Here is a 22533-nt window from a genome sequence, read left to right as displayed (position 1 = left end):
TGGAAAACACAGGAGGCTTAGGCACACAGGCAGCGATGTTATAGCACAGTCACTGGAACAAAGCTCTCAGGCTGAGATGTTATTAGCACTGCTGCTCACAGGGAACACTTGTAGCTTGTAATCACAGAAGTGCAGCTGTGAGACACTCAGGAAAACCTTGTAGCTAGAAATCACAGAAACAGCATGCACAGGTAGGGTTGTTAATCACACTGGTGCTGAAAGAAGACACTGGAACTCCAACACAGGCAGAGATGAAATAGGAATAGCACTGCCTCTCTCTGAGAAACGCTGGAACTTAGGCACACAGGCAGAGATGTAATAGCACCGCCTCTCACTGAGAAACGCTGGAACTTAGGCACACAGGCAGAGATGTAATAGCACTGCCTCTCACTGAGAAACGCTGGAACTTAGGCACACAGGCAGAGATGTAATAGCACTGCCTCTCACTGAGAAACGCTGGAACTTAGGCACACAGGCAAAGATGTAATAGCACTGCCTCTCACTGAGAAATGCTGGAACTTAGGCACACAGGCAGAGATGAAATAGGAATAGCACTGTTACTCACTAGAAAACACTGGAACTTAGGCTTGGAATCCAAGGGAACCTGGAACAGAACTCAACTAGAACACTAGGAGTGACAATTGATGGTCAGGCAACTTCCTGGAGTTCTGGGGCGGATTTATACCCAGGGGTAGCAGATTATTGGAGCACAGCGTCAGCTGACTGAGATCATACTACCATTAGTTAGGAGGACTGTCACATGAGAAGAACTGTCATGGCGGCGCCCATGATGGGAACTCCGATCCCCAACATACACAGCCGACCATGGAAGTCCGCAAAAAGCACCTAAGGCAGAATACTCAGCATCTCGCCCATCACTGCACCAGACGTCTGACCACAAGGAAGTCAGGGGAAGCCACGGAGGTAAGAAATAGCCGATCCTAGGCTGAACCCTGACACATACATAGCCTCCATGCATGTTAAATAGGCCTTATAATTTTTATGTTTTTTTTATATTATAGATATTTTAATTGTAACAATGGGGGGTATGTAGCAACGGTTTTTTGCGTTAAAAAAGTGATAAAAATGGTTTTATACTATTTTTCACTAGAGATAAGTTTAGAGGAAATGTATCAATGTTTTTTCGATTTTTTTTCCGGCAAAGTATGGTTTTCGTTTTTTATTATATCGTTATTTTTGTTGTAATTGAAATCAATGAGAGCCTTATGTATTATCATTTTATAGTTTTTTTGTAAGTGAAAATTATCGTGTTTTTTTTTTATATACTTTGGCTGGCGATAATTGTATTCCAGCACCACTGATGTTGAAATAAGCTATGTTAGTTGTTACTATTTAGATTAAACTTATGAAATTTAAATAATCAGTATTACTTGTAATCTATTTTTATATATATATATATATATATATATATATATATATATTATTTTTTATTTTATTTTTTTTTGTTTGTTTTTTTCAATTTTCAAAAAAATATAAATGATAACTCTTATAAATAAATAGTTCTTTTTTTTATCATTAAAATTACCATTTGCTATAAATGGGTCCACAAATAAGGTTCAAACAATCTAACAAGTACTACACATACCTGTCTTATAGAAGAATGGAGTTTATTTTACTATGGTGAGCTATGTGAGATATATACACACACACACAAACACAACATAAATATATATATATCTATATCTATATAAATATATATATATATCACACACACATACACATACATACACAGTATATGACCCATAGAAGAAAAGTGGAAGTTTTTGTAGAGAAAATCAGGAGAAACTAAAGGGGAAGGGAAATCTAGTAACAAGGGATTCCTTTATTTTGATGAACCACTAGAATTCCGCTCGTCGCTCATGCAGAACGCCACCTACCGTTCACTGCACATGTCCAAAACTGAAACAGAGCATGCGCAGTTGTTATTTTTTTAATCGGAACATGAAAAAAATTATTTATGCAGTTGTTTTCCCATTATCTAATTTGAAAACAAAAATGTGATAATGATCACAATTCAGGGGGTTTATCACGTTTCCATTTTTGGCGAAAAAAACATGATAAATATGACGATAAAAAAGCGAAAAGATATACGATGTCTGGCGAAAAGAAACATGATCTTTTCACATTTTTTGATACATATGCCCCCATGTGTTTTATTTGCACATCAATGGCAAAAGAATACACAAGCAGCTTCTGATGATTCCAATGATATGCGGCATACCTATATTTTTGGACAGACAGCGGGTGTATCAGCATGCCAAATGCTACGTTACAGTGTCATAAGCGATGCCACTGTAACGTAGCATTTACCATGCAGATACACCCGTTGTGTCACTTTATTGCAGTCACTACTGAATGTACCTGTTTTGTTTTTTATATATGTGAAACTCAAACTCAAAAATGAATCCAAACACACTTTTAAATATTTTAGTTCTACTATATTTTATTTAAATTTTTCAGGACCATCAGGAGTTTCTGTGCCTCCACCGCAAGCCACACCACCAGATTCTATGGTCCCAGGAAGTCATTTTGGATTGGTGGCCTACACATCCGAGGAGGAGGCTGAGGCAACAATTCCTCTTAGTCCTGTGGAGGCAACAAGGCAAAATCCACCTGCACAGCACCAACAGCCACCAACACAGCAAACAGCACAGCCACCCACCCCCAGTGCAGATGAGCTGGCTCAGTCCCTGCACAGCTTCCGTCAACACCAGATGCAGTACATGGAGATGCAAAAAATACAAATGGACAGCATCACACACCAGCTCAGGAAGCTAAATAGGACCTCCGCAGTAGCCCAGGGGACCCGCACCCGTATGGCTAGTGACTTCAGTAGGCATCTGGTGAAGCTAGCACAGGCCGCCAGAGACCAAAATGCTGCCATACGGGAGCAAACACAGGCCGCCAATGCTGCCATACGGGAACAAACACAGGCCGCCAGAGACCAAAATGCTGCCATACGGGAGCAAACACAGGCCGCCAGAGACCAAAATGCTGCCATACGGGAGCAAACACAGGCCGCCAGAGACCAAAATGCTGCCATACGGGAGCAAACACAGGCCGCCAATGCTGCCATACGGGAGCAAACACAGGCCACCAGAGACCAAAATGCTGCCATACGGGAGCAAACACAGGCCGCCAATGCTGCCATACGGGAGCAAACACAGGCCACCAGAGACCAAAATGCTGCCATACGGGAGCAAACACAGGCCGCCAATGCTGCCATACGGGAGCAAACACAGGCCACCAGAGACCAAAATGCTGCCATACGGGAGCAAACACAGGCCGCCAATGCTGCCATACGGGAGCAAACACAGGCCACCAGAGACCAAAATGCTGCCATACGGGAGCAAACACAGGCCGCCAATGCTGCCATACGGGAGCAAACACAGGCCACCAGAGACCAAAATGCTGCCATACGGGAGCAAACACAAGCCTCTGTGGCATTACAAAAGTAGCTGGTGGCACCAGTCCCCAAACAGTCTCACCAATGAGCCCACCAAGGCGAAGTGCCCGTACACAGGGGGGTGCAACTTCAGGGTCAGGGAGTGGTAGAGGCTCATCTGCCTCACAGTAATTTTTGTTGTTTTTAAAATTTGTGGGTTTTTTTCCTGATACCTTACTAGTATAGTAAAGTAAGTTGAATTAAGTTTGTGTCTGTCTTTCTTTATAAACTAAACTTAGATTGTATCGTTTATTTTGAACTATATTTAAATGGAACAGATGTTTGTATTTATGTAGCCGCAAGAAATAGGTTTCAGGGAAAAAAAAACACTGATTGTAACTTTTCGCCAGGGCGAAAACTTATCCCCAAGACTTTTCACCGGGGAGAAAAGTCTATGCTAAAAAGCAGGGATAATTTTTCAGCACACAATAGGAGTTGAAAAAAAGTCCTGAATTTTGGCTCCAAATTGAATATGGGTTCGATTTAGACACTTTTAAAAGAATTAAGAATTTATGAGTATTTACATCCTTAAAAAGGTGATTTGACACTTAAATGCATATTTATATATGTTTATGGATTGAAAGATTCCTTTGTAACCTTTTTGAAAAAAGATTTACATTTTTAACATAAAACTCTCCATTGTCACTTTGGTCTATTTTTTGGCGAGATTATGGTAATGTTTTATGTGCGAGTTTCGAACTTGTACCCTATTACATTGCACGAGTTGTATGTACAACCTGGGGAAACATATGGATGTGAGTTTGAAAATGTGTATTTGGAAAAATGTGAGTTTGCAGGATCGCGCTCGAGATTACAAAATGTGCAAGTTTTCCGGGAAACTCGCAAAATCGAAAAACTCGAACTCTATTACATCCCGCCATATGTATTTTTGATACAGAAAACTGAGAAATACGTTAAAACAGTAAATTGCTATTTGTCTTCAGTGAGAGAAGGCAAATATAAAACATAAAATAATACATGTAGGATAATACAACCCTGTAAAAAAGTAAAAAGTGAAGTTGTCGAAATATTTTCATTTTAATGAATTGGTACATACAATACAATAGTAGAAATGATAAATAATGTGTGCAATCACAAAGTAAACCTATTGAATCTGGGAGCGTGTCCTGTGATACTGTAGGTAGTCTTATCCTCGTCTCCCTTAGTAGTCTGATCTATTCAGGACACAATTATCAACCTCTGGTGTATATAGAGGAACTAAAGAAACATCAATCTAGTGCACTGCCCCAATGGAAAAGTCAGAAAAAGTGGATAAGTGTAGAGACCAATAAGGAGAGCATCCGTGCAAAAAAAATAGTGAATGTTAATATGCTGCGACTCTTTGCTCTAGTTGTGGTTATACTCACCAGCAATAGGGGAGTGAATAGCTTTGATTAAGAGGTTAACTTGGGTCATCACCAATGGTCACTTCCACATTCATGGGCTTATACAGAGTTGGGAGCATATGCAAAAAGGTGCAATTGCCACAAACCATGGTGCAATGCAAGTGTGCCAATGTTAACTACTTTTTTTTGCATTTAGGGAAAATATTGTCTGCTTTGCATGTAGAATACAAATACTAGGCAGCTTTTTTTTTTATACTGATAATTTAAATTAAGCTAAACCCCTTCCCAACTCTAAGTATGTATGCTCATTTTAAATCTGCCCCACTTGCAGTGTAACAGGGTTGTGCAAAGGTACAAACTGCTCCTTTTTTAGGTGATCCTAAATCTGCATAAACCCCTCAGTATAACCGCCTCCTTCCAGTGCTAAGGAGAGAAAGTAGTCTCATCCTTGCGTACGTATGTGACATGTATACTAGATTGTTGTTTCTTTATTCAATCTATATACACCGGAAGTCACTGATTGTTGACATTATGGACATGTTCTATGTCGACATAACGACCATGCAGTCATTCTCATGCCTATATTATGAATGTCAACAAAATTTACCAACCCCACTCTGCAAATGACTTTAAGTATTACTAATTAGCACTGTTCGTAACTGTGTACAGATGTCATATTTATTAAAGCTTTCACACTTTTCATTACATCTGTTGTAGAAGGGAGTTTGAGGACATGTTTCCAGGATTTTCATTAAGCATGAATGCATTGGAATGCCTTCCTCTTACATAAACACATAGCATTACAAGTTAAGCATATAACGTACTGGAATATATCTCATGTACCTTGGGTCTACATTTGCTGTTGCTTCATCAATAATCAATATTCGATTTTTTCTTAAAATTGCCCGAGCAAGGCAGACGAGTTGTCTCTGGCCAACACTAAAATTGGATCCAGATTCAGCCAACTGAGTCTCGATTTTACTAGGTAATTCTTCAATGGCTTCCTTCAGCTGCACCTGTGACACAACATATATTTTTAAATTAGGATTCTCAATGTGGCAAATGTATTAAAATGAAAAATAAATAGTATTTTACAGTCTCTAAATCCTAAACTGTAATTATTCAGATATGAACCATGTAAATAAACTACATGGTTTAGGGCTAACCTGAAACTCCACTGCAGTTCTGTTAGTAACCTCCTCCCCAGTCCACCACACCCAGCTGATGACCCCATCTTTAGGTATGTATCTTCATGCAGCTCAAAAATAAAAGTCTGTAGTTTTCTGACTTTCTTTGACACTATGGAAAGGGCATTTCCGCACAACAAGCCAGCCATGCTACCTGTCACTCCTTGTCTGCTCTTAGAGGCTGAAACTGTTATTATATAGGGTTGGGTACGAGATGCTGGCACTCAGGATTCCAGCGGTCAGACTAAGAATTGCACTGTGGACCCTGAGGGTGATTTGAGTAGTCCCAATCTACTTAAAGATGCTGATCACACCAATAATTCACTGTGTAAATTTGCAATAAGTGCATGAGATAAAAGTCTAGCTGTATCATTATAAACTGTTGCTTAAAAGCTGCAGCGCATTGGCCATTTTGTGAAATGACGCACCTGTTTCTATATGAAGAGCTCCTCAGCACTACATCTTGTATTACACCCTCATGCAAAAGATTTTTGTTGCAAGACAAAATATTTTTAAATGAGCTTCAAAGAGTGGAAAGTGTGCAAATGGCAAGCTCACATTCAGGGGTTCATTTGTGGTATCCAGACTGCTCCAATACCTTATCATCTGGTAAATGAAAATGAATGGAAAAAAGAAGAGTTTGGAAAGCTGCAAAACAGCTGCAACACTCCTATAGGTGAAAAATAACACTGGTGGGTATGTGGGCATTGAAAAAAAAAAACTGTTACCTTTTTCATTCTTGGTTACTTGTCTTGTAAATAGTGTTAAAAATTTTGTCCATGAAAGATGGCGTTTTGCCTCTTTCTGAGACCCGAGTTTTTGTGGGAAAAATCTGAATTTGGCGGGAAAATCTGAACTAACCCAAGCCTGCACATCTCTATTAAATATTAGTAGTGTATGCACAACTAAGACACCAGTGGGAATGAAATCTTACTGCTGCAGAGAGGTTGATGATTTAAATGTTCTTTTACGCATCAGAAAAATTCAAGGGCCCACAGATTCATCACTTTAACTCTGTAAATGATCTTATTAAACTGGAATACTAGAATGCACTATAAGAAAAAAGGTTTCGTCTCAGGGGTGACATGGCCTCTTTAAATAAGCCATTTTGCTGAGATTGCATGGACTTAAAAAAAGGAATTGAATGTAAATTTAAAAAAACTCCCCATGTTTTTCCTTCCATTCCTTTATTCGTGAAAATTGTTTTTCTCTCTCCTTCTTCTCCCAGACAGAACAATAGGTCTGCTGCTCTCAATTAGTACCACTGTCAAATAAAAAGGTATGTGAACTGTCGACACTTCCTGTTAAGTGGTTATGTAGCTATCTACTTAACTTTCAAATTAGATTAAATGATGCCTGGTGGAAACAAAAAAGATATACAGTACGGCATTGTTTTCTAGAAGAACTGTGCTGGTATTCCAACGCATAAGAAAATCGCTTGAAATATTAAAGGCGCTATTTGCGCTAAGAAATAAACATTCGTGTTTAGACATTTTGACTGTAGGCCCTATTTAGGGAATGTCAAGAATTCTTAACTTCTTCCTAACCATTTACTGATTCCTTTCTGTATGGGTTATCAACTTATTAAGGCTTTAATGAAAGTGACATATGTAATGAAACAGCAGAAGCTACACAGGTACATACGCAAAGGGATAATAATAAATGTTATGAAGAGAGTCATTGTAACTAATAACAAATACATCTTTTATGTTGTTAGTACCTCTTCTAAAACATCCCACAGCTCCTCGTCAGTATGCTCATCAAAAGGATCAAGGTTTTTCCTCATTGTTCCAGTGAATAACACTGGCTCCTGTTATTTAAAAATATAAAATGAAATTTGTGAAAGAAAGAAATTATATAAATAAAGAATGTAATATACAAAAGAATTAAGTAGTTTGATCTTTCTATTGTACAGAAAAAAATATATTCTTTTTTTGTTTGGGTCTGATGGTTTTCTATTGTCACGGTAATATTGTCCATATTCTATTCATGTGTATTTGCAAGTATAATCTTGTAGCATAAAAGTAGTACATAATTGCCTGATGTGATATAATATATGGTGCAGCTGTGTTAGTGAGAGGTCAGTTATCTCAGGTTTGGCGCGTCTGTTTTCATTATATTAGTTATTCGTTGGTGATTTCATTTCACAAGGCTTTTACTCAACAGACTTGCTAGATTTGTAGCACATACCCTTACATGTATTTAGGGGTATAAGCAGGAATATCATGTTAATACTGGACTTTCCACTGCTGGACAACTCTAACTGAATGTGAAGACACATTGGGTAAAATTCAAAAGCACTTTCCAATAATACAATACACCTTATACTTATGATAATTTTCTTGAAATTTCTGTAATACTTCTTTCTTTGAGGATCTTTTCCTCGATTAATTTGACATAAAAAGAGAAGAAAAACCAACAATGTGCAGTATTGTTCTTTCTATATATCTTGTTGTACAAGAGAAACCAATGTACATACACAATATGTATATATATAAAGAAGATCCTTGTATTTGGCGAACCTACCATACTCACTAAAGGAGTATACATTAACCGGTGTATAAAGGTATCTTTATAGTGGTTCCCACAATCCCACATAGTAGAATCTTATACACCCAGTGTTAAACAGTATAAGAGGAACGTACCCTACTCACTTATAAAGGAGAGGGTTATAAGCACATCAAGGTATCTTTTAACAGTGAAATATTTTTGCAGGACGTACCCAAACTGTTCATCACACTGGTTACTCCTATAAAGGTTTCTATCTTGACCAATAAAGGATAAGATAAAAATATCCAATTCACAATAGTCTGGAATAATGTAAAGTAGATAGTGTACCTTTTGCAATGATGTAGTTCTCCCCGGAAAAAAAAGTCCTTTTCAGGTGCTGATCCTCCTAACCTACGCGTTTCGATTGTTAGAAGGATTAGCACCTGAAAAGGACTTTTTTTCTTGGGAGAACCACATCATTAGCAAAGGTACACTATCTACTTTACATTATTCCGGACTATTGTGAATTGGATATTTTTATGATCTGTACCTCAAATTTGTGGTTATTAATTGGACACTCGCATTTTTTATCAGCATTTTATTTATATTTTCTTGTGGTTCATTTAAATTTTTGTGATTATCTGGAATAAATGTATACGACAATTGGAAGAATTCTTATCCTTTATTGGTCAAGAAAGAAACCTTTATAGGAGTAACCAGTGTGATTAACACATGAGTTTGAGTACGTCCTGCAAAAATTATTTCACTGTTAAAAAATACCTTGATGTGCTTATAACCCTCTCCTATATAAGTGAGTAGGGTACGTTCCTCTTATACTGTTTAACACTGGGTGTATAAGATTCTACTAATACGTGGGATTGTGGGAACCACTATAAAGATACCTTTATACACCCGTTAATATATACTCTTTAAGTGAGTATGGTATGTTAGCCAAATACAACGATCTTCTTTATATATATATGTATACAGTTCCATTTGTTTCTCTTGTACAACAAGATATATAGAAAGAACAATACTGCACATTGTTGGTTTTTCTTCTCTTTTTATGTAAAATTTATTGATGAAAAGAACATCAAAGAAAGAATTATTACAGAAATTTCAAGAAAATTATCATAATTATAAGGTGTATTGTTTTATTGAAAGTGCTTTTGAATTTTACCCCCATGTGTTTTTACTGATTATATATTTCCTTGTATTGGGCAAGATTGGGTACAATTTGAGCAGGTTATCCTGTTATTTTGTGCCCGGATTCCTCCGTTTCCTTTTGAGTACAACTGTAACTGAATGGTTTGAATCTGCATTTCTGCAACTTTTACTAAATATATTGTTTTCAATATATTGCATGTTTATTTACCCAAAGCATTGGGGAAGGCTTAAGCCACGTACACACTAGCCGATATTTTCAGCAATTGAGTGATAACGATATCGTTTTTGTTCAATCGTTCAAAATATCGGCCAGTGTGTATGCTAAAAACGACCAGCAATGCACACTCCCACTGGTCATTTACGATAACCCCAGATGGCTGTAAATGCAGCCCAGTCTGGGATTATCGTGACCGATGCCACAGTACCCGCCCCTCCCCCCGCCATCGTCTGTCGCTGGTCGGAATCGGCAAGTATGTATACACTTGCCGATGCCGGCACTCCCGCCGATGACGATATCACCACATGCACACATCGTGTACTGTGTATGCGGCTTTTCATGCAGACTTGTTTATTATCTTAAAGGCAGAGTTATTTCAGGTGCCGTGGTACATACATAATTGTTTAACCAAAGCTGGGTATTTTTATGACTGAGCACAAGAGCAAACATATTATTATAACTGTGTAAAATAGTCCTTTAATCTAATCATAATTTGAAAATGAATAGTGTAACTGCAACTCAAGTCAGTAATAGAACCTTCAACACTTTTGTATTACCATGATAATTATTCATTTATCCTCATATTGTGATATTATAGTGTAGCTGCTGCTTTCTAATAGATTCACAAAGAAGAGTGACTTTATTTTGGAACTTTATGTGACAATGGCCCTCATTCAGAGCCGTACGCTCTGAGCAGAGCGCACGCTCTGCATGAGGGCCGGGCTCCTTTTTCATGGAGCGTCCTCCTGGACGCTCGTATAGCTGTGGGTCACCACCCACAGGCTATACGAGCGTGCATTTTGATGGCCGCGATGGTCGTGACCATCGCGACCATCGAAATTGCGAGCCGGAGCCTGCGGTTGAGGTTTTCAACCGCAAGCTCCGGAGTGATTTTGGCTCTATCAGAGCCAAAATCACTCCCACTGACATCACTAGTGATGTCAGTGGGCCGGCTTCTGACGGGAGGCGTTCCCGTGGGAACGCCCCCGTCAGGGAGGCACGCCCCCGGCACGCCCACCAAAGGGGGCGTGCTGTCAATCAACATTGACAGCACGCCCCCTTTGATCGGACACAACGAGCGAAGGAAAGTCCTTCGCTCGTCGTGTCTGGCGCATGCGCACGACGGAGCTCCCTCCGTCGTGCGCATGCTCAGTGCAGACCATCGACCCACTTGCGAGCGTACAGCCGCTCGCGAGTGGGTCTGAATCAGGCCCAATATTCCTAATATGATATGGACAGGCATTCCTAAACTCTGCTCAATGCAGAACCATAGCAGAAAGTCATTCAATTAAACAGATGTGAATTATAACAATGGTACAAAAAATGATAAAGATTTATAACTTAAGATACAGTTTTATTTGTTTAGTAAACTTGAATGAGATTGAACCACTGATTCAAAATAAAGCTATCGTCAGTGCCTTTTTGCCCAATGTTCATTCATGTGAAATAATATTTGAGTCGTAACTGATGAAATTACAATTTTATTATTGTGCATTTATATAGTGTCTATTATATTAAGCAGCGCTGTACAGATAATATGTAAATCACTCATATAAGACTCTGCCCCACTAGAACTTGCAGTCTAAACTCCCTATAATACTGTACACATACACAGGATACATTTTTGTTGTCAGAGGCCAATTTACTTACCAGTATTTTTGTGGACTGTTGGAGAAAAACCAACATACACACAGGGAGAACATCAAAACTTAACACATATATAGGGTCCAAATTAGAATGGAACAACCTGTGTGCCAACATGCTGCCTATTGGTCCTAATTTAGGAATGCACAGTAAGAAACACCTGTTGTTGCACCAGTACACTTACAGAAGATGTACAGGAAGGTGCACATTATACGCACTCTCTCTAAACTAGAACTGTACCTAGTTGGGTGGAAAAATCTGAGGTGGCTCAAAATGACACAGCAAAAGTTTCACTTCCCAACACTTTAAAACTACCACAATCATAAATGTAATTATTTTTTTGCCTATAATACTGCTTAGCTTAAACAGCTCAACTTAAAAAAAAAAAAAAAAGACACAAAAACTTTTTCAGAATCAGACGCATACGGAATTGCAAAATACATCAATAAAAAAATTAGCATTTTTGCTACCTATTCAGAGTCAATTGTTGGTTACAAACTGAAGGCATGATTTCACTGTGAGTTCAGAAACTGTTAAAGACCACAGCACACAATGGAAACACAGTACAGTTAATGGCCGGATAGAGCAGATAATGAGTACCCACATGGATTGGAACATGTAAAATTTGAGTAGCATACGCAAAAATGATTTTTTTATTTAATGACTACACTTTTTGATGTACTGTATGTACAGGCTTTCCTTTCCTCAACTGAGTATGAAGCATTTTTATTAGTGTAAAAAGAGTGTGCTTTGCAGTGCAAAATTACTTATAAAATAGTGTTTTAGGTGTTCAGCAGGAATAGGTACGTTTTCACAGTGTGCAGTCAATCTCATCACTACCAATGCTGCACTTGAGACTTTTTTGGGACCATTGTATTCACATTTCACAACTACATGCTCACACCACGTCTTTACTATACTTGGGCTGCAGCTGCAAGCCCACTGCCTACAACTGCACACCCACTGCCCCCGAATGCTCGCCCATTCTAGTCCCGGTCTCGACCGTCTAGATCAGCGGTTTTCAACCGGTGTGCCGCGGCACACTAGTGTGCCGTGGCCGGTTGTGAAGTGTGCGACGGGGCTGTCAGAGCCACCGGGCACATTTTACTGTACTTCAGCATCCCGGGCCGCTGAGCTCCTCTGGGAGACTCAGGCGCGACCGGGTAGTGACCTGCAAAGATGCAGCGGCGTGACATCACAGGTCACGCATGCCGCGTTGACCACTGCCCTCCAGCCCACTCTGCCAGCCAACGCCCTGCGCCAATCAGCCAACCTGCGCTCTGTCCAGGCAGGCTCTGCAGCCTGCCTGGAAGCCCGCCCGCACGCGATCCTGCTGCAGTGTCAGTGACAAGGGGGGAAGAAATGTGGGTTTTGTGGAGACCAGACATTTTTTTCTTCTTCGTGGGTACCAGCCATAGTTTATTTTTCCGTGGGAACCAGTCATGTCATTTTTTTTAGTGAGAACCAGCCATATGTTATCCAGCCATATATTTGCCTATTTAGTGGGGAACAATGTGTTTTGTTTTTTGTTTCTGTGGGGCCAGCCATAGGTTTCTTTTTCTGTGGGGAGCAATTCTGTGGGGCGCAATGTGGTATGGTTGTTTTTTTGTGGGGAGCAATGTGGTTTTTTTTTTCTGTTAGGCCAGCCAATGGGATTGTTTTATTATTGTGGGGGCCAATGTAGTGTGTTTTTTATTCTTGTGGGGGCCAATGTAGTGTGTTTTGTTCCTGTGGGAACTAATGTAGTGTGTTTTTTCATAGTCCGCGCACACCGCATCGCCGGATAGTGTGCCTTGGCAATTTTAAAATCTTGTGTAGTGTGCCGCGAGTTAAAAAAGGTTGAAAATCACTGGTCTAGATGTACACAATCGCAAGCCATGTTTGCACTGAAAAAAATAAGTAGAATGTAAAATTTGCGCATGCGCAATAGAAAAAATGCAACTTGAGACGAAAAGATGCAAACTTGGTCTGACTTTGAATAAAGCAATAAATGCTTACCCATACTTACTTACTTTTGAAAAGTAATTTCAAGGAGATTATAGCTTGTAGTAGAATAGTAGGAGAATGTGCCAGCACGAGTGTGTCATGCGCTGCCCAAAGGGCGTGTCTATCTCCACTTATTGGCATATCTATTGCCACTCAGACGTGTGTCCTGTGTCCAGTGGCAGGTGACAACTAAAGTACTAAGCAAAGTACTGGCTACACACTATCTGTACTGGTTGTACCTCCCCTGAGTCCCCTCCTTCTCCCTCAGCCTTCGTGCACTGCTCAGTGTGCACTGTGCATCTGCGTCACCTCCATGATGTCCTACAGATTCATTACCGATTATGGGTCATGGCTAGGGTTACCACCCTTTTATTTTCAGATTCCCGGACAGACATATATACATGCATACACAAAATATTAAATTGCTAAGCATCATAGGGTAAGTGTCTCAGCTCGTTTCATTTACATGCAATAAATATAGAATTACACAAATACAAAAAATGCTGGCTATTCAAGACTTACTGTATAACATTTATCTGCTTCTTTGAGCCTACAGTAGTTGGTATGTTTAAAGGACCACAACATGTAAAATAAAAGACAATCTAAATATTTTAATATAAAATACATTAATAGCATTTCACAAAGATAAGTGTAAAAGTTGATTGTATGGACCCATGAAAACCACAAATTCCCATTAATATTTGATATTGGAAAATCAGCAGGTCAGATTATATTCAGCTGAATGGCTCCTGAACATGTATGCAGTGGTAACCCTACTGGTAAGCTGTAGGATCCGTATGTTGTGAATTGTGTTTGTCCACTGTATAAGACTACTTAGGTACAGCTCCCTCACCCTTGGTTTAGCTCACCATTTTGAAGACACATGCAGATTGCAGAGGCTCTGCGTACTGAGCTGAGTGATACTCTTGTCGCCTTGGCAGGGATCAGCAGCACATTACACAGGATCGCTCAGTGGCAGGGATCAGCAGCACATTACACAGGATCACTCAGTGGTAGGGATCAGCAGCGCAGTGCTCTGCAGCCAGGAACGGGTCAGGTGATGAGGCTGAAGCAGCCCAGGAGAACAGTCTGGGGGTGGGTGAAGGAAGCAGTCCTGGTCTGCCTGCATAGAGCAGAGGGAGGGCACTGTCCGGTTCCGCTACAGTAGTGTCTAGATGCCCTTTGCGGGGAGGACCCTGACGTCATCAGCTACGATGTCCCTACCATCCCCGTTGTTATAGAGTGGGAATATAATCATGTAACGAGCGTAACGAGCCACAGAGCATGAAGTGTAGCGACCAAACAAGTTTCTTCTCAAGGTGGACTTTATGTGCATTGAATCGCACTTCCACCCTCACACTTCCAGCTCCTTAGAATGAAGGGGAAATAAGCTCAACCGTTCCACTACTGCAGGGCCCAGGGCAGCCAGCAAGGCTACCAGGAGTGCAATGCCACCCCAGGTAGGGGGTATGTCGATCTGATACCAGGGGAAGAGTGCCTCGAGCTGTAGGAGATCAGCAGTACTCACTGTTGCAGCTCTGATCAAGAATGGGGGGTCCTTGCCGGCTCCTGTGTCAACTGCTTCCTCGTCAGGTGGTCCGTGACAGGGGTGGGTGGAGGAAGCAGTGGGCTCAGTTTTGGGGCTGGCGTCAGGGCTTGAGGTCCTCTCGTCCAGGCCCTGCCCCCATGAAATCCGGACTCATGCCAGGGTTTTTTTTATTTACAATGCGGGGTAGCGGGAGACTCCACAGTGATCCAGGAGTCCTACGCAGGATGCGGGAGGGTAGGCAACTATGCGCTTACCTCTTTTCTGTAGTGAGTTAATATTTTATATCCTTTATATGTTTATTTGTGTCAAGTATTTTAAATCTGCAAATGTAAAGCATTTTGAGTCCCATTGGGAGAATAGTGCTATAAAAATTAGATAATAATAATAATAATTATTATTATTATTATTATTGCATGTGGCATTATTGTGTGTATGTAATTTTGTTTTACAATGGACAAATTGCACCTAAAACAAGTTAACATGCAAGCAAAATAGAATAGTTATCACTGATTAAATTAAGGCTATGCATTATGCACTACAGAAATTATTATAATAAATGCATATTAAATAAGCAGTGTGTGCTGCTGGTCTTAGGTGCATTTAAGAACCTGCGGGGAGTGGTGATGCATGTGGAGAGACCAGATTGATATTTTAGGGGCACATTGAAAGGTCTGAGGTGCATTTAAGGGGCTTGTGGGAGGTCAAACTTTGTGGTTGCAGTAGGTTTTTTCATTATTTCTCTCAAACAGTTTAGCAAATATAGTTAGATAAGGATATGAGTTGGTTTCAACAGATCTCCAAGATGCAGAGACTCCAATACTATAAACCTTCACAATGATAAAACTGAATATTCTTTAATTTCTGACAAAAGAGTGGGACATTAGTTACAAAACCTGTGACATTATCTCTCTAAGGCCCGTATTCAATTTGAGGCAAAAAGTCCAGACTTTTCGCCTGCTGGACTTTTCGCCTCCTTCGCCTGTTTTCCAGGCGGAAAAGTAATGCGCGCAGGCCCGCTATTCCCTGTATTCAATTCCAAAGTAGGCGAAAACAGGAACAGTCGAAACTTGGATCAGCGAAAAAATACAGTAATTTTTGGGAAATAATTGTAGAACCCCCCCTAAAGATGTCCAGACCTGGGGGATCACTATAGGTACCCCCGTTTTTGCCTGCAGAAGAAAGACGAGTTTTTAAATAGTCCAAAACTGTTATTTTTCAATAACAAGGAGCGCATAGAGATATCAAAATATCAAACAGTTTTTAATAAAATATATCCATAAACACATCAATTCAAATAATAATAATAATAATATCAAATTGAACAATATATATTGATACACATTTAGAAAAATATTATTTGTATCTTCAAAAATACTTGATAGAATATGTGCTAGTCAAGAATAAACTCTGCCTAATAAAAGCCCAATTATGGGGGCAGCCAGTTAGTGTCCTTTAGACAAAACAAGGTTTGATAGTCTTTTAAAAGAAAAGTCTTATCCTTCTCTCCAGAGAAAATAAATCATTTAGCCAGCTATGTTTAAAATTCCACTTTCCTTATGTATTAGTGTCCTTATGTTAATCCAGGTTAGTAGCCCATAAACAGCAAGAAGTAATATAATCATAAGTCTCTTAGGAGAAATATCACGGTCTCCTAATGAATTTTCTTACCACTGCCGCTGTTGAAAGCAGTGAGGGCTCTGCCTAATCAGTTTCCTCGGTTCCAGAGAGCAAGCTGACAGTGGAGAGAATGGGTCACTTCACAGGAGGGAGTATGGTGAAAGATCACACTTATCCAGCTGATGATCGAGAGGCCTAATGTTCCGGCAATATATCGTCATAGGCGGCTGCTCAAAGACGGAGTGTCCCTATTCCTTAACGCGTTTCTCCGCTATTGCGGATAGCGGTTTCTTCAGAAGGCAGAAGAAACTGCTACCCGTAATAGTGGAGAAACGCGTTAAGTTATAGGGAATATTTTTTTGGGGGGGGTGTCCCAATTGTTTTTTTTTCTTTGCAAATTTCGTATTAAGGGGGCATTCCCAAGGGTGCAGGCTAGTTTTTTAAACCCTGCACCCCTAAACCCCAAATCTGCACTTTTTTTCACCTGTTAAAGGTAATTGAAGAATGATACCTGTTTTTTTAAACTGACTTTTCGCACCATCTTCAAAAAAAAAAAACGGGAATTTACGGGAAATATGCCTGGGACCCCCCTAAAGATGTCCAGACATGGGGATCACTATGGGTACCCCCATTTTTGCATGCTAAAGGAAGTCGGAGTTTGTAATAGCCGCGGCAGGTGCATTTTTGCGGCTATGAAGAAGTAGTGACGAATAGCACTTAGATTTTATTTGGGGGGAAAATAACTATTCCTATCAAATTTGGGGTATATGAAAATGGGAGTAAGCATTTTTTTAAGTCCCTAAAGTTATTTTTAAAATTCTGCAAAAATGCACTTGCCACTTGTCCCCGCAATGAAGAAAACACCTGCCGCATACACGGGGACCCGACCTGAATTAATTTAGATAGTTTGGAACTGTGTTCCTGTTTTCTTTTTTTTAACCTCCAAAATGAAACTTACTTTTTTGGGGTGTCCCGATTATTTTTAAACTTTTTTTGATGCAGTTTTTTTTAAATGACATTCCCAGGGGTGCAGGCTATTTTTTGTAAGCCTGCACCCCTAAACCCCAATTCTGCACTTTTTTTTGCCAGCAAAAAGCTGGTGAAAACTTATCCCCGTTTTTTTATCATTGACTTTTCGCACCGCAATGTAATTGAATACGGGGATAATTCAAAGAGGCAAAAATGACGTCATTTCGCCTCAAATTGAATACGGCCATATATGGACTTTTGTAAAGCTGGATACACACTGGAGTGATGTCCGGCTGATTTGCCATTTCGTAACGACAAATCTCCTACATTGCTCAGTGTGTATGCGCGCTCCCATGGTCGCATGAGAAGTCGTCAGGTTTGATGTGCTGCACATCAAACCTGACATCGCTAGCGCTATTGTGCACATCGCCTAGTGTGTACAGCCAACCGGACATCTTGACGATATGTCGTTCCGATTTGGCCTCTGAAGACGTCACCTCTTGCCACTACCAGCCAGTGAACTTACAGGTGGTTGTTCTAGTGTGTACAGGAGCAACGATACATTGTGTATGACCAAACGATATGATATATTGTTCGGTCATTTGCACGATTACAGTGTGTGTATGCTCAAATTCTCTTTCGATTGCCGGTTGTCTCAGTGTATACCCAGCTTAAGGCTGATCTACATGACAAAAATCAATCGTATTCTGCTAAATATAACAATTTGTTTCTTTAATGGCAAAATTGTGTTTATTAATTTCACATGTTAAATTGTATTTTTTTTAAATGACACGTTTGAAGAAAGTTATGTTATGTAAGAATGTTATGTTATTGTGCTTCTAAATAAGACAAATATGTACATTGCTGTTTTAAGCTTGTAATTCAATTAAGTGTTTTCATACTGAATTAGTGGCATATTAAACACATTAAGCATCCAATTGTTTTATTTCCTTTGTTGCCTCATGCCACAGATTTCACTCCAACATTTTTTCATTAGTCAGACTTCAATCAAAACCCATGTAGCAACGAAAGGACTCAATAACTATTTACTGGTAAACAGAATAGTTTCCTAAAGAAAAGCATGTAAGCAATTTGTTTAATAATACACAGCTTGTGTTTATGTACAACATATCTCCAACAGTGTTCTATTGTGTGTAAAATCTATATATGAGCAAGCAACCTGTGGCTCTTTTTCTGGCACTTGTATCTCAACCACAACTAGAGAGGTTCCCCAACACGAATTACCACAAAATCCTGTGATACTCATTAGGAGATAAAAATTGTAAAATTGACTTGGTACTTTTGACCAATGTAATATGTATTTATAATTATATATATACACACACACACACACACATTATACTGCGGCCCACAAGAAGCTAATTGGGCTTCAAATAAAATGATAGCATCTACATCTACTGAGGCCAACCTTGCAGTTTGGGCACTCTATGTGAAGACTGTATAAAACAGGGGTATTCAACATGCGGCCCTCCAGCTGTTGTGGAACAAAACATCCCAGCATGCCCTGCCACAGTTTTAGCATACCCGAATACCAAAAATGTGGCAGGGCATGCTGACGTGTAGTTCTATGACAGTTGTAGAGCACCCATGCAGAGGTCTGGTGACACCCGGTGCGCGCCTCATATCGCCTAACGCATGGTGGAGCCGAATGCATCTGAAAAGGAGCGTGCCCTAATACATAGGGGGCATGGCCTCACTGGAAATCTTCCTCGATTCACTCCTGCAGTACTCGGCTCCTGTCACACAGGAGGAGGCACCAGAGCAGGCACTAGTCTCTGGGGGCAGTCCAGCATCTCCAGGGATGCCCTCAGGGACTAGTGCCTGCTCCGGTGCCTCCTCCTGTGTGACAGGAGCCGAGGGCTGCAGGAGAATGTCACACTGCAGCACCCGGCTCCTATCACTGAGGAGAAGCCGACACTTCAGTGTCATCCCTTCCGAGGGTGATACCAGGGTGCGGTCTGCACCCCCTAGTGATGCACAAAGGCGCTGCTGTGATCGCGACGCACAGTATCAGAAATGTCTTGGAGAGGTGCTGACCCTTCCTGGTTGGTAACTGGGAGGTGGCTAAACAGATGCAGGAGGGCGGCCCATCTTGTAAGAGTGCCACATGTGCATTGGGGAATGTGGTTGTGTACACAGACGCTCAACCGCTCACATAGAAGGCCGTACTCAGATGGAGAAACTGCACCTGCCATTAGGCTGGTGCTAATTTCCATGATGTATCTTAAGATGAACCAATGGGAATTTCAGCACCTACGGAAGCTGATATTGGGCGTCTCAGCCCTTGCACATTCGGACACACAGATATGGAAGGGCTTTGTAGAAGCGTTTGCATAACATCACAGACAGGCGACCCCCAATACATGCAGCAGCGCCCCGTCTGTGTCAGGCCCTAAATGCATTAACTTGGGGAATTTTAATATTCCATTTATATATTTATATTTCTTTCTGCATTTAAATTTGTCCATTTTAAACACATGACTTTATGTATATTGTAAAATATCCCATCCTCTGGGCTGGCTTTCAGATCAGATCATTTGTAATTTTCTTACAGCGAATGTCATGTACAGTATGTTGCTGTAATTTCATTAACTTATCTTTCTTTAAGCTATTATACAAATGTATTCCTATCATTCTAAAATACAGACAACTTTATATTTCTTATTCTCTTGTGTCCCCTCACCCCCAAATGCTGGACCTCCCCTTGATCACCCAAATTACTTGCTTACATCCATGATTCTAATACATGCATCTGACATACCCCCATGACAGGAAAAAACACATGATGCATACACAAGGAACACGGACCAGGAAATTGTGTAGAAAAGAACAATATGAGAGTAGAAAACCAGAAATGATTAAATGGTAGGCCAGTTAAGCAGATATAATTCTCTGGTGTTCTCCTCATGAGTCAACAATAAAATGAATTGAAAGAGCAAAAAGTATTCACTGTGTTAAGGGCACACTTAAAACTGATGTATTGACAAGTATAAAATGTTACTTTAATATGAATATACTAAAATAAGGAGGCCTTAAACTCAAAAAAACACACACCAAAAAAAATGGGAAGTTACTGTATATAAAAAAAGATGTGAAAACAATGTGCAATACTCTATATACAGTATAAGGTGTTAGAATACAGGTGGCGAAACATATCCAGTGAAAACAAACACTCAATTAAAAGTGAAGCACTACATTTTCGATTATAGAAACATACTTTATGAATAGTCCAAAGATTATCTATCATACGAGTTTGTTCCAAATAATAAAGAGGTAATCGTCAAGAAGGAAGAGAAGACTAGAGGAAATCCTCAAAAAGGTACAGAAAATAAATGAACAAAATAAAAAGAGTGATATGTGGAATGTAACGTAACAACTTCTGCTGTCCCCATGTGTCACAAATAGTGAACAGGAGATAAGAGAGCCATATGTACGCCAAAAATAGACAGAAGAGGGAGGCAAAAATGTGCAGAGTGACTTCTGCAGTCCAACGTTTGCAGTGTTGCAGTGAGAGGTGAATGAGAGAGTCACATGTGCAGATTTACTGTACAACCCTGTCAGAGGGACAGTAAGAGATAGTGTCCGTATGGAGATGTTTCTTTGCCTCTGCTTACCACTGTTTTGCCAATGGCATTGGACGGTGGATGAGAGAGCTATACAATCATATACAACGGACCTGAATCAGATGCGTTAAGTATGAAAAGTGGTCAAGTTAAAATTATATAATAGATATGTTGCATTATGAACACAGAAAATATCTGTTGGTACAGTGTTTCACAGTTAAACAATACAATTACAGCAGCACCTAAAGCCTGATGAGAAGAGATATTTAAAGCAATATTAATCCAGTTAGAATCCTTTATGGATATACTGTATGGCAAAGACTCATACCCAATGTGAATAAAACATAGCAGTATTATACTACTACAGTTTTGTAGTCAACTAGCTAAGACTCTACGGGGTATATTTACTAAAATGCAGAATTTTCAAAGTGGAGATGTTGCCCACAGAAACCAATCAGATTCAATTTAGCATTTATCTAGAAGATAATAGCTATAAAATGATTGTTTGCTATAGGCAACATCTCCACTTCTAAAAACCCGCACTTTAGTAAATACACTCCTACTAGTAAGAAGAGAAGGAAACATTATTTTGCCTACTTTACATACGTAGCTTGTAATGAAAATTTCTGAGTAGAAGCAGGAATGATTGGGTACATTAACAGTATATGGTTCAAAGTATAGTGTGCAGGTACCAGAGACTTGCAGGATCCTGTGATGAGGCAGGGTAATGCTGTGTGCACAGCAGGAACTAACAGATATCCATATGCTTGTCAATACACCAGTATTAAGAGTACCCTCAACACAGTGAGTACTTTCTGCTCTTTTAATTATTACCCCCTATGACTTAAATTCATGTAATCTGCATATACTGTATGTTTTGATTCCGCTTATAAACTTATTATGCAATCCCCACACAGAATTGTTTCGGCATCACTCTCCCTATCCTAACACTGCAATTTAAGTAAGACATAGTCTATTCTTTATCTTATTTGTTTTTTATTTTGTTTTTTGAAGTTACATATGTTAAATATACTGCTCATGGTATTTCATCATTTTTTCTGATAATATGAGGAAAAATTTGATACTGTGAATTATTAATTCCTATTTGAAAATATATACAGTCTGTATTTGGGGATCATTACTTTAAGACAAATGTAATAATCTGTCTTTGATCGGAAATCTTCACTTCACAGTTATTGTGGAAAAATTTAATACATTATATTTTGATCAGTAAAACTACTAGATGGATATTTTCATATGTATAAAGCTCATTAATTGGTATCCAATTGGAAGTTCGACAGTAAATAGGTC

General features: G+C 39.7%; 1 protein-coding gene across 4 annotated transcripts in view; it reads right to left on the bottom strand.

Annotated features, from left to right (window-relative positions):
• The window catches only part of ABCC4 (ATP binding cassette subfamily C member 4 (PEL blood group)), a 392497-nt gene that overhangs the window by 43794 nt on the left and 326170 nt on the right, over positions 1-22533 (bottom strand). For 2 of the 4 annotated variants that reach the window (XM_088458987.1, XM_088458999.1), the window contains 2 exons: positions 7720-7809; positions 5656-5828 (listed from right to left, as the gene is read on the bottom strand). The exons of 1 other annotated variant lie outside the window; for it this stretch is intronic. In XM_088458987.1, coding sequence (XP_088315113.1) covers positions 5656-5828; positions 7720-7809 — 263 coding nt within the window. The remainder of the gene's footprint in view (positions 1-5655; positions 5829-7719; positions 7810-22533) is intronic. One more of the 4 variants, XM_088458994.1, reaches the window with a different exon arrangement.

The sequence above is a fragment of the Taudactylus pleione genome, unplaced genomic scaffold (genome assembly GCF_031769625.1).
Source record: "Taudactylus pleione unplaced genomic scaffold, aTauple2 ptg000041l, whole genome shotgun sequence".
NCBI classification, from domain to species: Eukaryota; Metazoa; Chordata; class Amphibia; order Anura; family Myobatrachidae; genus Taudactylus; species Taudactylus pleione.
The sequence above is the reverse complement of the archived record's forward strand: the minus strand, read 5'-3'. Positions and strand labels throughout refer to the sequence as shown.